The sequence below is a fragment of the Microcaecilia unicolor genome, unplaced genomic scaffold (assembly GCF_901765095.1).
Source record: "Microcaecilia unicolor unplaced genomic scaffold, aMicUni1.1, whole genome shotgun sequence".
Lineage (NCBI taxonomy): Eukaryota > Metazoa > Chordata > Amphibia > Gymnophiona > Siphonopidae > Microcaecilia > Microcaecilia unicolor.
The window spans coordinates 30,549-45,096 of record NW_021963770.1 but is presented as its reverse complement, the minus strand read 5'-3'; the positions used below and the strand labels follow the sequence as shown (position 1 = coordinate 45,096).

Below are 14,548 nucleotides of genomic sequence, written 5' to 3'. Positions count from 1 at the left end.
CATTGCCGGAGGAGGTGGTAACAGCAGTTAGTGTATCTGGGTTTCAAAAAAGTTCGACAAATTCCTGGAAGAAAAGTCCATAGTTAGCTATTGAGACAGACATGGGAAGCAACTGCTTGCCCTGGGATTTATAGTGGATTGTTGCCACGATTTGGGTTTCTGCCAGGTACTTGTGACCTGGCTTGGCCACAGTTTGGAAAACAGGAAACTGGGATAGATGGACCATTGGTCTGACTCAGAATGGCTACTCTTATGTTCTTATGACAAACCAAATTAAAAAGACATCAATTCCTCACCTTCAAATTTTGTAATCCATTTCTTCAGCTGCTGAGGGAAGCTCAATTGGAAACCCAGTTTCAGATCAGTAGAAACAGCCTCTGGTACCGGAAACGTCATTTTCTGACACCTATGGGTTAGAGAGTGACGGTGATTATTCTGGGAGATGTTCATACCCAGGGGATAGAGATGTTAACAGTGGAAGGAATTAGATATATCATGAGCAATCAGTTTTCTGTGATTATGGGACTCATTTTTGAAAGAGGAACACATTCAAAAAAATGGCACAAAGTGGCATTTGGACATTTTACTCTGACACGGACAGCGTCAGAGCAGAGACTTTCACCAGCACCATAGGCGCCCCGTATAAGAGGCTTGGGGAGGCCCGCCACTGCCCCGCCGCCGTACCTTTAAATGTTATATTTTTGCTGGAGTCGCGGGCAGCGCCGGCATTGAAGGCATCAGCAGGCTCATCGCGGTTCCAGCAGCCTTCCCTCGCAAGTCGGATGATGACTCCGCCCTCTTCTGACGTATTTCCTGTTTCTACGAGGGCGGAGCCATCATCCGACTTGCGAGGGAAGGCTGCTGGAACCACGATGAGCCTGCTGATGCCTTCAATGCCGGCGCTGCCCGCGACTCCAGGAAAATATAATATTAAAGGTACGGGGAGGGGCAGGAAGGAAAGGAGGGCAGACGGGAGAGGGGGGTTGCTGCACATGGTGGAAGAAGGGGAGAGGAGAGGGCAGGGAGAGGAGGGTTGCTGGACATGAGTGGATGGAGGGAAGGGAAGAGGAGGGTTGCTGCACATGGTGGATGAAGGGGAGAGGAGAGGGCAGGGGAGAGGAGGGTTGCTGGACATGGGTGGATGGAGGGAAGGGGAGAGGAGGGTTGCTGGACATGGTGGATGAAGGGGAGAGGAGAGGGCAGGGGAGAGGAGGGTTGCTGGACATGAGTGGATGGAGGGAAGGGAAGAGGAGGGTTGCTGCACATGGTGGAAGAAGGGGAGAGGAGAGGGCAGGAGGAGAGGAGGGTTGCTGGACATGAGTGGATGGAGGGAAGGGGAGAGGAGGGTTGCTGCACATGGTGGATGAAGGGGAGAGGAGAGCAGGGGAGAGGAGGGTTGCTGGACATGGGTGGATGGAGGGAAGGGAGAGGAGGGTTGCTGGACATGGGTGGATGGAGGGAAGGGGAGAGGAGGGTTGCTGGACATGGTGGATGAAGGGGAGAGGAGAGGGCAGGGGAGAGGAGGGTTGCTGGACATGGGTGGATGGGGAAGGGGAGAGGAGGGTTGCTGGACATGGTGGATGAAGGGGAGAGGAGAGGGAGGGGAGGGGAGGGTTGCTGGACATGGGTGGATGGAGGGAAGGGAGAGGAGGGTTGCTGGACATGGTGGATGAAGGGGAGAGGAGAGGGAAGGGGAGAGGAGGGTTGCTGGACATGAGTGGAGGGAAGGGAAGAGGGTTGCTGGACATGGGTGGATGGAGGGAAGGGGAGAGGAGGGTTGCTGGACATGGGTGGATGGAGGGGAGGGTAGGGGGGAGAGGAGGGTTGCTGGACATGGAGGGGGGGGAGGAGTGAGGAAGGAGATGAGATGACGGAAAAGGAAGAGAGTAGAAAAACTGCACATGGATGAAGAAAATAGGCAAAAGCTGGATCCACTGGACAGTCAAGTTTGCAGAGGACCCAGCTTTTACTTATGGATGTAGAAAAGAATGAAGAAGCGGCGAAAGTAAACAAATAAATGGAAAGGAAGCCCTGGAAACGGAGTTAAGAGGACAGATCAGCAGAATCGGATACTGGGCCAGCACAATCAGAAAAACAAAGTCACCAGACAAGAAAGGTAGAAAAGATCATTTTATTTTCATTATAGTGTTTGGAATATGTCCACTTTGAGAATCAGGTGCTCAACATTAAAAGTTTATATTTATTTACTTATTTATGGCATTTTATCCCACATTAAACATGAATTAGGGTGTTTTGTGGCTCTACATGAGAATTGTGAATTATGATCCCTTGTTTCATATTGTTGACGGTCTGCATTTTCCGTATGGGTGGTATATTGGTGTATTAGGTTCTGTCCAGTGTAATATTTATGGTACAGTAAGGTTCTGAGTGTGTTTTTGCACAAAGTTGTGCATAGTGTTTTGCAGTTGAGCGACTGTGGTTAGTATATGCTTTGAGCAACCACTTTATTCTTTGACATATGATGCATATCTAATATCTAAATTTAATAAAAGGTATTAATTGTGACATTTATTTTTTTTTTCTGTGTGTGATCAGACAATTATGGATTTAAGCTCCACCCCTAACCCCGCCCCTTTAGCCTCCCAAACAGTTGGGCCACCGACCGCCTATGACCAGCACCTCCTTCTGCACTAGGTTGAAGGGCAGCACAACTGACAGGGTAGAGGTGGAAAGAAGATTCATTGGTGGGGAATGAAGAGAGGATTCTGGGAGAGCTAAATAGGTGAGGACAGGAAGAGAGGAGATATCAGGGAGGTTGGTGGGAGAGAAGTTCTGGCAGTACAGGGATGAAAAAGGGAGAGTCAGGGGGAAGGGAGGGTAGGTCTGGTGGGAGGAGGGGCTGGTGGTTGGCAGGCGGGGATAGTACTGGGCAGACTTATACAGTCTGTGCCCTGAAAAAGACAGGTACAAATCAAGGTAAGGTATACACAAAAACTAGCACATTTGTGTTTATCTTGTTGGGCAGACTGGATGGACCGTGCAGGTCTTTTTCTGCCGTCAACTACTATGTTACTATGTATATGTCTGTAATTCTCCTTCCCTCTCCTGCATCTTTTCCCCTTCATTTCTCAGTGCTTCCTCCCTCCACACCTTAACTCTAACTCTCCTCACTCAATCCCACTTCCTTCTCTCCCATTCTCAATCTCAATTCTCACCAATCGATTAATTCCCTTTTTCCTCACTCAAAATCCATCCAGCCACATAGAAAAGGGCAGAAAACTAACTTGTACCTGCTCAGGGCGTCCTTCACATCCTAGAGGGAAATGAGAAAGAGAATATTTCTAGTTAGATTTCACAGTTTATGAGAACACATTATACATTAGCATATTCTACTCACAGCTCTGCTCAATCACATAACAGCTACAAAATTTTGATGCCATTTCTATGATTAGTATCCAAAAATCTATAAGAAACAACCAGTCTCATTAGGGAAACAAAAATCATGTTGTCCAGTAAATTAGCCTGTTTCAACCTACCATTTTTCTCCTAAGTTGTAGAGAAATTGATACTTGGGCAACTTTTCAAGTATTTAGATAAAACACAGGTCCTTCATGCCAATCAATCAGACTTTTGGATGGGGCACAGTACTGAAACCTCCTTAGTGGCTCTGATCTGTGATCTGCATGTAGACATTCTCAAGGGCCTGTTTTGGGCAGAGGTGGAGTTGTGAACCATTGGGTGAAAAGGTATCAAAAGTGGGGTAAGTGACTTATTTCTAACAGAGGGATATCAACTGTATAATCCTGCAAAATTTTAGCCTCAGGCATGGACTAACTACATCTTTAAAAAAATGAGATTCTGTAGAACATGGAAAACATCAACGTTGTGAAAAAGTTGCATAGTCCCTCTCTACTGACCCTACAGTATACAAAACTTTCGAAAATGAAAATTGGCCAATTTAATCCTCCAAACATTTAGCCTTCATGTCAGACTGACAGTGGTCGGGACCCCCGGGCAGTAAGGGTCATCAGGGCACCCCCGCCACTGCTCCCACTACCTCCCTCATGCACTTCACAGCCCCCCCCCCCCCACCGCTGCGATTGCTGCCCCCTCCCACACACTAGAGTCCCTCAGTGTCACCTAGATCAGATTTTAGATAGTGCTGGGGAGCCGGTTGTCTTGGCACATATGAGTACAAATGACATAGGAAAATGTGGGAGAGAGGTTCTGGAAGCCAAATTTAACCTCTTTGGTAGAAAGCTCAAGTCCAGAACCTCTAGAGTAGCATTTTCTGAAGTGCTACCCGTTCCATGCGCAGGGCCCAAGAGACAGGCAGAGCTCCAGAGTCTCAATGCGTGGATGAGACGATGGTGCAGGGAGGAGGGTTTTAGATTTGTTAGGTACTGGGCAACATTCTGGGGAAGGGGGAGCCTATTCCGATAGGATGGGCTCCACCTTAACCAGGGTGGGACCAGGCTGCTGGCATCGGCATGAAACAAAACAAATCTTGGAATCTCTATGGATTGAAATTCCATGTGTAAAGGGGAAAAGGATAGTGATAGGAGTGTACTACCCTCCGCCTGGCCAGGATGAACAGACGGATGCAGAAATGTGAAAGGAAATTAGGTACGCAAACAGACTGGGCAACACAATAATAATGGGTGATTTCAATTACCATAAATATGCGGAATGGGTAGAATATAATATCAACAACAATCCCACCTCTTTTCATCTTTGCCTGCCATTGTTGCCCTCAAGCTCGTTGTACATGAGGTAGGATTGTGGGATTGTTGTTGATTTCAATTACCCCAATATTGACTGGGTAAATGTAACATCAGGGCATGCTAGGGAGGTAAGATTCCTTGAGGAAATCAGGGACTGCTTTATGGAGCAGCTGGTAGAGGAGCCGACCAAGAGAAGAAAAAATTCTAGACCTAGTCCTTAGTGGAGCGCATGATCTGGTGCAGGAGGTAATGATAACAGTGATCTTAATATGATCAGATTTGATATTAACTTTGGAGTAAGTATACACAGGAAATCAAAAAATACCATCCTGGAAGCCCAGGCCAAATATTTATTTATTAGGATTTATTTACCGCCTTTTTGAAGGAATTCACTCAAGGCGGTGTACAGTAAGAATAGATCAAACATGAGCAATAGGCAATTACTGCAGTAAAAATATTCAAAAACAATACAAAGTATGGCATGGTATACTATTTACAATGTAAACACAATACGTAATAGAACATTATAATTGATAGCGAAGGGTAAAGCAAAGATGTAACATATATATAAGTAAGATAGTAGGAAGAGTTAGAAAGTAAGGTGATTGATTTAAAGAAGGTTACACATGAGGTCAGAGAAATGGTTAAATATGATATCAGCTAGGGTGGGAGTGGAGAAACATGTCCTGCTGCAGTATGTGCAGCCTGAGTCAATCCTTGTGTGTGTGAGTGAGACCAACAAGTTAGTTACTTCTTCCATTAAAGGCTTGGTTGAAGAGCCAAGCTTTCACCTGCTTCCTGAGGTAGAGGTAGTCTTGTATTAAGCGGAGCCTTTCAGGCAATGCATTCCAGAGTGTGGGGGCTACTCCGGAGAAGGCTCGCTTGTGGGTATCACATCGTGTAATGTCTTTTGGAGAGAGTGTAGTTAGTGAAAGTCCTTGGGAGGACCTTAGTCCTTGGCTGTGTGTGGAGGATCATCCTATTTTTCAGGTACTCAGGGCCATTTCCTTTCAGGGCCTTGAAGATCAGACATAGAGTTTTAAATTTAGCCTTGTATTGTACTGGTAGGAAATGAAGTTTTTGGTCACGTCGCTTGCAACCTTCTATGAGCCTTGCTGCTGCATCCTGAAACAACTGGAGCTGGTGCAGGCCCTTTGTAGTCAGACCATTGTATAGTGCATTGTAGTAATCCAGTCTTGATGTTATCATGGCATGTACAACTGGGATAAGATTTACCTTCTCGATGTAAGGAGAGAGGCAGCATAGCTGTCTCAAACAGAAGCATCTCTTGAAGGTTGCTTGGATTTGGGGAATCAGAGTAAATGTCGAATCTAACTGTATTCCAAGGTTCCTGACTTGTGATTTGAGGGGGCGTTCATACTTCCCAAAGGAGATTTTGATGTCAGGTATGTATCCACTTGTGTTAAGAGACCCAGAGAAGCTCAGTTTTACTTGGGTTCAGGCAAAGTTTGTTGTGTTTAGCCCATTCTTGAATTGATGTTAGACAGGTGATCAGTTTATTCAAGGCTGTAGGAAAGTCATGTTCAATGGGTATGAATAGCTGCATATCATCCGCATAGATGTAGAACTGAGTGTCCATTGACCGATTCAGCTCAGCTAGTGGTATTAGATAGATATTGAACAGAATAGGTGACAGTATCGATCCTTGTGGTACCCCGCAGGTCAGTGTCCATGGTGGTGATGAGTTGTTGCCAAACATTATGGATTGTTGCCTGTCTGATAGGTAGGATCTGAACCAGGCAAGTACTGTTTCATTGATACCTGTTTCTGTCAGTCGTGATAGGGAGGATGAAGGTTAAAAAAAAAAAATCATGTTCCACAAACCTTTTCAGCTCTGCAAAGTCCCAAATTGGATTAATATAGCTTCCTTTTTCAATTCAGTTGTATTTTCTTTAACAACTACAAAATCTTTGATTGACCCATGTTCAGCTGCAGTTATTAGGCGGTTGGAATCAGTGGTAGCTCCAACATTGTCCTTGATTGTGGAGAAATCGTTATCTTCTGGAGTGGTACCAGGGAAATGTAAGCTTTCTACAGTTAAACCACTATTAAAGGGTGATCATTTAGACAAATCACTGTGGTTCCCATAATATTAAAGGTAATTGAATAAATTCTTTTTCGACAATTGAAGGAATGTGTACAGTTGACTCAATGTTTGGATGATTATCAATATGGTTTTAGGGAAAGCCATATTATTGAAACTTTATTATTGTCCTCCTTAAATGTATTAAAACAAGGGATTGATGAAGGCCATACATTTTGCCTTGTCTCTTTGGATGTGTCCTCTGTGTTCAATACAGTTGATATTGATCTTTTGTTATCGAAACCTAAAGAAATCAGGATTGGAGGAGCAGTGTGGAATTGGTTTTCTTCCTTTTTGAAGGGTCGTCAGATGCAAGTCATTAGCAAGGAAGAGGTATCTAAAATGAAGCCAGTTACTAAGGGAGTGCCACAAGGCTCTGCACTTTCTGCCTTATTATTTAACATGGCTTCATTGGGTAAAATTTTCAGGAATGTAGAGTACAGGATTCATGCTGATGATGTACACTTCTTTTTTCCAGTTCAAGGAGGATACACAGGATTGATTGAACGATTGAGTGATTGTATGTCTGCTGTACAGAAATGGATGGGTTTGAATAGATTAGTCTTAAATTTTGGTAAAACAGAATTGATGTTGTTTGTAGGAAAGGATGTAGCTTTTCTACAATGGCGGTCTGTGCATTTGGGTGATTCTGTGTTACCAGTGCAGGAATGTATGCACATGTTGGGTATTATTTTGGATCCTTTATAGTCCATGAATGCTCAAGTATTGCAGGTAGTTTAAGTCAGCTTTTTTTCAGCCTCATTTGTTAACAAAGTTACGGCCTATGTTGCCACAGTGCGATGTTCGATCTGTGGTACAAAGTTTAGTGATATCATGTATCGATTTCTGCAATGCGTTGTATTTGGGTTTATCGAAATCAAAGATAGAAGCACTACAGGTGATACAAAATGCTTCTGCCCGATTGTTTGCGGGTGTGTCTAGGTTTGAGCATATATCTCCCATTTAACGCTCTTTGCACTGGTTGCCAATTCACACTCGGGTACAGTATAAGATGGTACAACTGGTACACAAAGCACTGTACTCTGATTGTGTTCCTCGATACCTTAATGATGTAATTCAGAAATATCGACCCTTTCAATCTTTTCGGTCTAAAAATTTGAAGTTTTTGATGAATGATAAGCTGCAAATGGTGGTATATGCCAGCACAAGGAACACTGCATTCTCAATAGCAGGTCCGCAAATCTGAAACAATTTACAAGGCTACTTGAGACTAAGTAGTAGGGCTCAATTCAGTAAGTAAGTAAGTAAGTCACTTCACTGGCTTCCGATCAGGTACTGCATACAGTTCAAGCTTCTCCTACTAACCTACAAATGCACTCGATCTGCAGCCCCTCCTTACCTCTCTACCCTCATCTCCCCTTACGTTCCTACCTGTAACCTCCGCTCTCAAGACAAATCCCTCCTCTCAGTACCCTTCTCCACCACCGCCAACTCCAGGCTCCGCCCTTTCTGCCTCGCCTCACCCCATGCTTGGAATAAACTCCCTGAGCCCATATGCCAGGCCCCCTCCCTGCCCATCTTCAAATCCTATCTCAAAGCCCACCTCTTCAATGTCACTACACCTCTATTCAGGAAATCTTGACTGCCCCAACTTGACATTTCGTCCTTTAGATTGTAAGCTCCTTCGAGCAGGGACTGTCCTTCTTTGTTAAACTGTACAGCGCTGCGTAACCATAGTAGCATTCTAGAAATGTTAAGTAGTAGTAGTAGTAAGTAGATGAAGACATATTTGAACATGAATGGGATTGATCTTCTCTGTTACTTTTTGAATTCTGTATACTCTAGTCCCTGTTATTGTCTTTTTGTTTTTTATTATGTATGTTGATTTGTGATCCGCCTAGTTGTAGGCGGACAAAAAGTTTAAAATAAATAAATAAAAATCCAGGAGAGGAGACTACAGCAGTTCCCCTGGGGAATGCCAGAAGGATTGTGGTTTTCACAGACTTGTATTCAAAGTTGAAAAGTTCACACAGTTGGAAGTTCCCGTTTTGCATTGAGTTTGCATGAATTGCTGACTCCAGAGTGATCATTGAAATTAAAGGAGTATAACATATCAATTAAGATTGCCAATTTCACAGCCAGCCTTGTTCTCCACAGTTTAAGTAGAATTGTGTTTTGGGGTTTCCTGGGAGAGAAGAGAGTCATCCCACCTGCTAACCCTTCTTTCCCAGGTGGAGGCATCGAGTGTCAGGACAGTGAGGGTCTGATGGAGACTGCTCTTGGGAGACTCCAACCGGGTCAGTCTCTGAACCCAGAAGCACCCAGGACCTGGGCATTACATAAAATTCTGCAGGCCTTCAAAGACTGAACTACACTTGTGGAATACAGATTCAAGCACTGCGCCCTGTAAAAGTCCGCACTAACAGACATAGTAAAGCAGGGCAAAACTGTGAACCTGGGTAAAGGGCTGCTGAGTCACCAAGGTGGATGTTCCCGTGCCAGCCAGGGAGGAGGAGGATAGAGTGCTTCAGTGATAGCATGCTGCAGATACCTGGGAGCAATCTGCCATTGGACAGCTAGGGCATGTGTCGTCATTTGTACAAGCTAAGAGGTGGGGAGCAAGCACGTGAGTGGAATGTGTGGCAATGCCCTAGAAAGCGAGTGGAGGGTCAGTGAAGCTGGGTGGAAGAGGGTGGACCAGGAAAGAAGAAGAGTGGGAATGATGGCTCACCGATTGCGACTTGGTCCTGATACCGGATCAAAGTGAGATGTGGGCTCGGATACGGAGCTGGCCGGCAAGCTGAGTTGGGTCTAATAGTGTTTCATGGAAAGACCCTGAAGAGGGGATGGAGACATCGACTGAGATGGATTCTGTGGACAATGACCCGGTTCGACACTAGGCTGAAGAGGTGGCTCCTACTTTGAGAAAAGTGGGAGACTGAGAACCCATGGGGCCCCGCGGGAAGAACTGGGGGAGTGAGGGAGAGGAAGAGACTAGCAGCAGCCTCCCCTGGCCCTCCTCATCCAAGTCAGAAATTATCCCTGAATCCCAGTTGAGAGTTATCTGTGGCCAAAGATGGCATTGGCAGCCCTCGAGGTGGTCCTACCCCAACAGGGAACCATCTTAATGGGGGTGAGGGTGAAGGGTAGCCTGATGTAGACAGTGCCCAAGGATCTGGAGATGGGTTTGCCCACACCCTGCACAATGTTGGAATATATCTGTCTGGCGACAGGGGAATTGAACTTAGAGATAACTGCTCATCTAATCTTGGAGTGGGTTGTGAGTAGCCCAGAAGTGGACCAGCTCATTCAGACCCTTCGGATCCGGGCTAATATCCCTGCTGATCAGGGAAGAGCAGGGTTGCAGCCTGAGTCCCTGAAAGGAAGCTTATTGGAGGATCCAGTGCCTGTGGAGTTGAGTAACAGTGTATGGATCGAGACTGAGAGAGCAGCAGGCAAGAGACTGCCTAAGATGAGCAGACTGGATCATTACTTGAAGAAACCGGTGTGGGACTTAAGGAGATTGGCTTAGCCATATGTCCCCTTAAATGGTATATGCCTGGTAGATGCTCAGCGAGAAGCGTGGGCCAAGGACGAAATCTACCACCGGATGAAACCTGATCCCATGTATCCGAAGGAGAGAAGTGATCCTGCCATGCAAGGGTTTATCCTTAATCAACATAACGATTGGACTGTGGGGTGACCCATTCAGCTGCACTATGTGGACGTCGTGAATTCCTGCCATGGGTCTAAATATTACAGTGTCACCCTGAGACCAAGTGGTACGGTTGGGTTGGGACTACTGAGTTGGGACTCAGGTCCGAAAGCAGGAAAAAATGATGTTAAAACACTGAACAAACTAATGCTGAGTTGTCCAATAAAGAAATATGAAAAGCCAAGTAAAATAAATACTGTAGTTGGGCAATAAGTCCTGGTTATAGGAAAATTGTTTCATGTGGTTGTAAAAATGTTATATTATTGGACGTTAAATGATGGGGTGGACCCAGGTCCAAGATATTAAGTGGGTCAAAGTTATACTGTTGGGGATAAGCATTGGAAAAATGGAAGTATATGAATATAATATGTTGCCCAATTATGATACATTGTTAAATAAAGGTTGGAAATGGCAGAAACGGGAAAAATGTTGATGAAAAAATAGTTGAATAAAAATAAAAGTTTATTATTATCAAGTAAACTGTTCTCAATTGGATGGTATAATATTTAAGAGGTGTTATGAGGGTATCATTTTGGACTCTGGTGGACAGAGTATGACTGAGCAGGTTACCACTCTTGATTGACCCAGAATGTTCTGACCCACGATGTCTGGGGAAAAAAAAAAAACAAGAAAAGAGTAAAATGGTAACCAGAATCCAGTTTGAACAGGTTGCCACCCTGTGGTTGTCTGGGTTTCCTGTTTATATTTGAAAGAGAAACTTAGTAATATGAGCACATAGTATATTCATTATGAGGATTGACGATGTTGAAATGATGTTATGTGTTGAATGATGTTATGTGGGGTTTGTGTTGCTCCAGGTAAAGGGAGAACAGAACCTAGAGAAACCCCTTAAAGGCAAGGGATTGGTGGCTGGGGGGAGAGTGTAATCCCATTAGTTTGCAATTACTAGGAGAGTAAGTCCCTGTAGAGAGTCACTGGAGGGAATGACTGGGAGGTTTCTGGGTGGAAGGAAGCCCGGCCCAAGGAAATTAGTTTTGAAATAAAATGCAGAGAGAGAGTGCCCTTGTAGTGAAGAGTGATGGGGGGGGTTGGAAGATTAGAAGGAGATAGTGTTTGCCCTTTGGGGGGGGGGGGTTCTTTGGTTGCCTGATGGTCTCCTACCACTGACCTGGAGGAGAAAAGAGGAATCGCAGTTGAGAGAAGTAGACCACTAGCTGTAAAGGAGAGTTGTGGCTCACCAAGGAAGTAACTGTGAGGGAGGAGAGCTATGGGTGGACAGTGGAGAGACCCAGCCCAGGAGCATGGGATGAGAGCCAGAGATTGCCCATCCAGGATCAGGGTGGTGCCAACGGAAAGGGTCATTCTGCAGGGAGGTCAGGCCACATAGGGCCTAGACCTATACAACTGGGAGGAGCACAGTCCTTCGGAATCTGATTCTAGGGGATAGGCATGGACAGAAGCATTGTAAAAAGTGTGTATAGTCCTGCTGAAGAGCATCTGTAAATAAATCCAGGAGAGGAGATACAGGAGTTCCCTTGGGGAAAGTTGAAAAGTTCACACAGTTGGAAGTTCCTGTTTTGCAGAGTTGAAGAATAAACAGTTGAGTTTGCATGAACTGTTGACTCCCGAGTGCCTGTTGAACTTAAAAGAGTATAATGTATCTATTAAAATTGCCAATTTCGCAGCCAGCCTTGTTCTCCACATTTCACAGTAGACTTGTTTTGGGGGGTTTGCTGGAAGAGAAGAGGATCATCCCACCTGCTAACCCTTATTTTCCCAGGTGGAGGCACCGAGCACCAGGACAGTGAGGGTCCGAAGGCCCTGAACCCAGCAGTGCCCAGGACATTTGTAACCCCATGTTTGGAACCTTTTCACTCAGTGAGCCAAATATAGATCATTAAAAACACATGACTTGTGTGTAGAACATACACAGCAATTTACACCTTCTTTAGAGCAGGAGGATTTCGCCATTTAAGCCCCATTAAATTATTTTAAAAGCTCTATTTCATCTGTCACAGTCCCAGGCTTTAAACAAACAGTCACAGACTCTGGAACAACGTGAGCCCTTGGCCTACTGTCGACGAGCGGCAGAAGGAGGCAAAACCCCTCAACTAGGACTGGACTGACAAGCTTGGATTGGCTGGAACCGGATGTTGGAACGGACTTGGCTTGGCCGGACTGGAACCGGATTCTGGAACGGACTTGCTTGGCCGGACTGGAACCGATTTTGGAACAAACTTGGTGGGAACAGGATTCAGGATACTGGAACAGGATTCAGATTCTCAAACAGGCTAGGCTGCAATGGAAGCTGAAAGCAAACAGGGAAGACACAAGAAGGAAGGGAACTGGAGCTGAAGACAAACAGGGCAGACACAAGCAGGATACAAAGCTGACCCACACAGACAAACAACAGAACTATGGCGGAAGGCTGAACCTAGCACACAAACAGACTGAGAAGAACAGAAGCAGAAGTGCACACAGGCACCCTAAACAAGGAATCAAAACAGAAGTGCCCACGGGCACACAGGCTATGACTAAAGCAACAAGAAATCAAGACAAGTGCCCACAGGCACACAGACTATGAACAAGGCAACAAGAAATCAAGACAGAAGTGCCCACAGGCACACAGACTATGAACAAGGCAACAAGAAATCAAAACAGAAGTGCCCACAGGCACACAGACTATGAACAAGGCAGAAGTGCCACACTGCACACAAACTAACCTGGAGACCTTTGGCATTGCAAAGGCCCTGAATGAAAGTCCACCACTTCCTTATAAAGGCCCTCACTAATGATGTCACAACTACAGGACAGAGGCAGGAAATACACTGAACACCAAAGTGAGGCTTGAAACACACAGGAAGTAGAAAACACTACAAGACAGAGGCAGGAAATACACTGAACAACAAAGTGAGGCTTGGAACACACAGCAAGTGGGAAAGAACAGACAGGAGCCAGCTAAAAAGATGACCATCTGGAAATAAGGTTAGTCAAAGAGGGGTCACGGCCACAATCGTGACACTCTGATGTGGTAAGTGCAGCTTTGAAAAATCAGCCCTCATTATTTTAAGATATTTTGATCTACAACTTGAATTCCCTGATTCCTCCTGGCAAATCTGTATCTTCCTTAGAAATATATTTGCTAATCTCACCTTCAGTAACTCGTTGGTTGGCTGCTGACTCTTCTCCTCTATTTCGGAGATCAGCTGCATGAGCGAGGAATTTTGCTCTTCTAGCTGGATCACATTTTCCGTGATTCTCTGGAGAATCTTCTTCTCTTCCTCCTCCAGTCTCGAGAGAAAGATCTGCTTCTCCTTATTCAGAAACTGGTGCAACTCTTCAAACTCGGACTCAACTATTTGTCTTTTCCTCTCTGTGTCACTCTGGATTAAACATGGAGAGAGAATTCTCAGTAACACTAGAGTGATTTTGTTGAACAGAGCTCTGGATTCAGGTCTTTCAATGAACAAGAAATCTCTTTTGTTGTCAACAGGGCCAGTACAAGTGTACTGAGCACCCTGTATTAATTGAGACATGTACCGTCTCCCACCCAAACCCATATTCCAGAGTTCCAGTGTCTCCATTACCCTCTTATAAATGGTGGCTCTGGTACCGCACTTCCTCATTTAACAGTGATGACTCCAGAATAGCCTTCATCCTCTCACCACCCACTCTTTTCCCAGCCTTCCTCTCTCACCATACTCAGAAACATATCCTCCTTTCACAATCTCCTCCATCCCCTGCCCAGCAACTCCCTCTGCCTGTCTCCCCATGTGCAATGTACCCATCCCAGTACCACTGTTGTCCCCATATTGTTTCTAAGTGAGCAGAAGAGACGTCTCCCTCCTTTGCTATTCTTACCCCTTACCACAAGCAGCCTCCATTTTTGAATTCTAGTCACCATTTTTGACTCCTATCAATTATACCCTCTCAAAATGTAATAGCTCCAAGATAAAAAGGAAGTAATAAGCCTCAGAATACTTTCCATATACCAAAAAAGGAATTTTTATCTATATCATGTGTGTCTGGGTGTCAACACTTATCTTAGTGGTGCAGATGCATCAAACGAACTTCCGACAGTGGCCAGTGTTTTGATAGACTCCGTCAGGGAAGAGTCTTGAA

The 14,548-nt window shown here is 45.1% G+C and overlaps 1 protein-coding gene across 1 annotated transcript in view; it reads right to left on the bottom strand.

The window, feature by feature from the left end:
• Nucleotides 1–273: 273 nt before the first annotated feature.
• The window catches only part of LOC115459619 (E3 ubiquitin-protein ligase TRIM39-like), a 30,483-nt gene continuing 16,208 nt past the window's right edge, over nt 274–14,548 (bottom strand). The window contains exons 3-5 of the mRNA XM_030189429.1: nt 13,579–13,809; nt 3,252–3,274; nt 274–406 (exon numbers count right to left, since the gene is read on the bottom strand). Coding sequence (XP_030045289.1) covers nt 274–406; nt 3,252–3,274; nt 13,579–13,809 — 387 coding nt within the window. The remainder of the gene's footprint in view (nt 407–3,251; nt 3,275–13,578; nt 13,810–14,548) is intronic.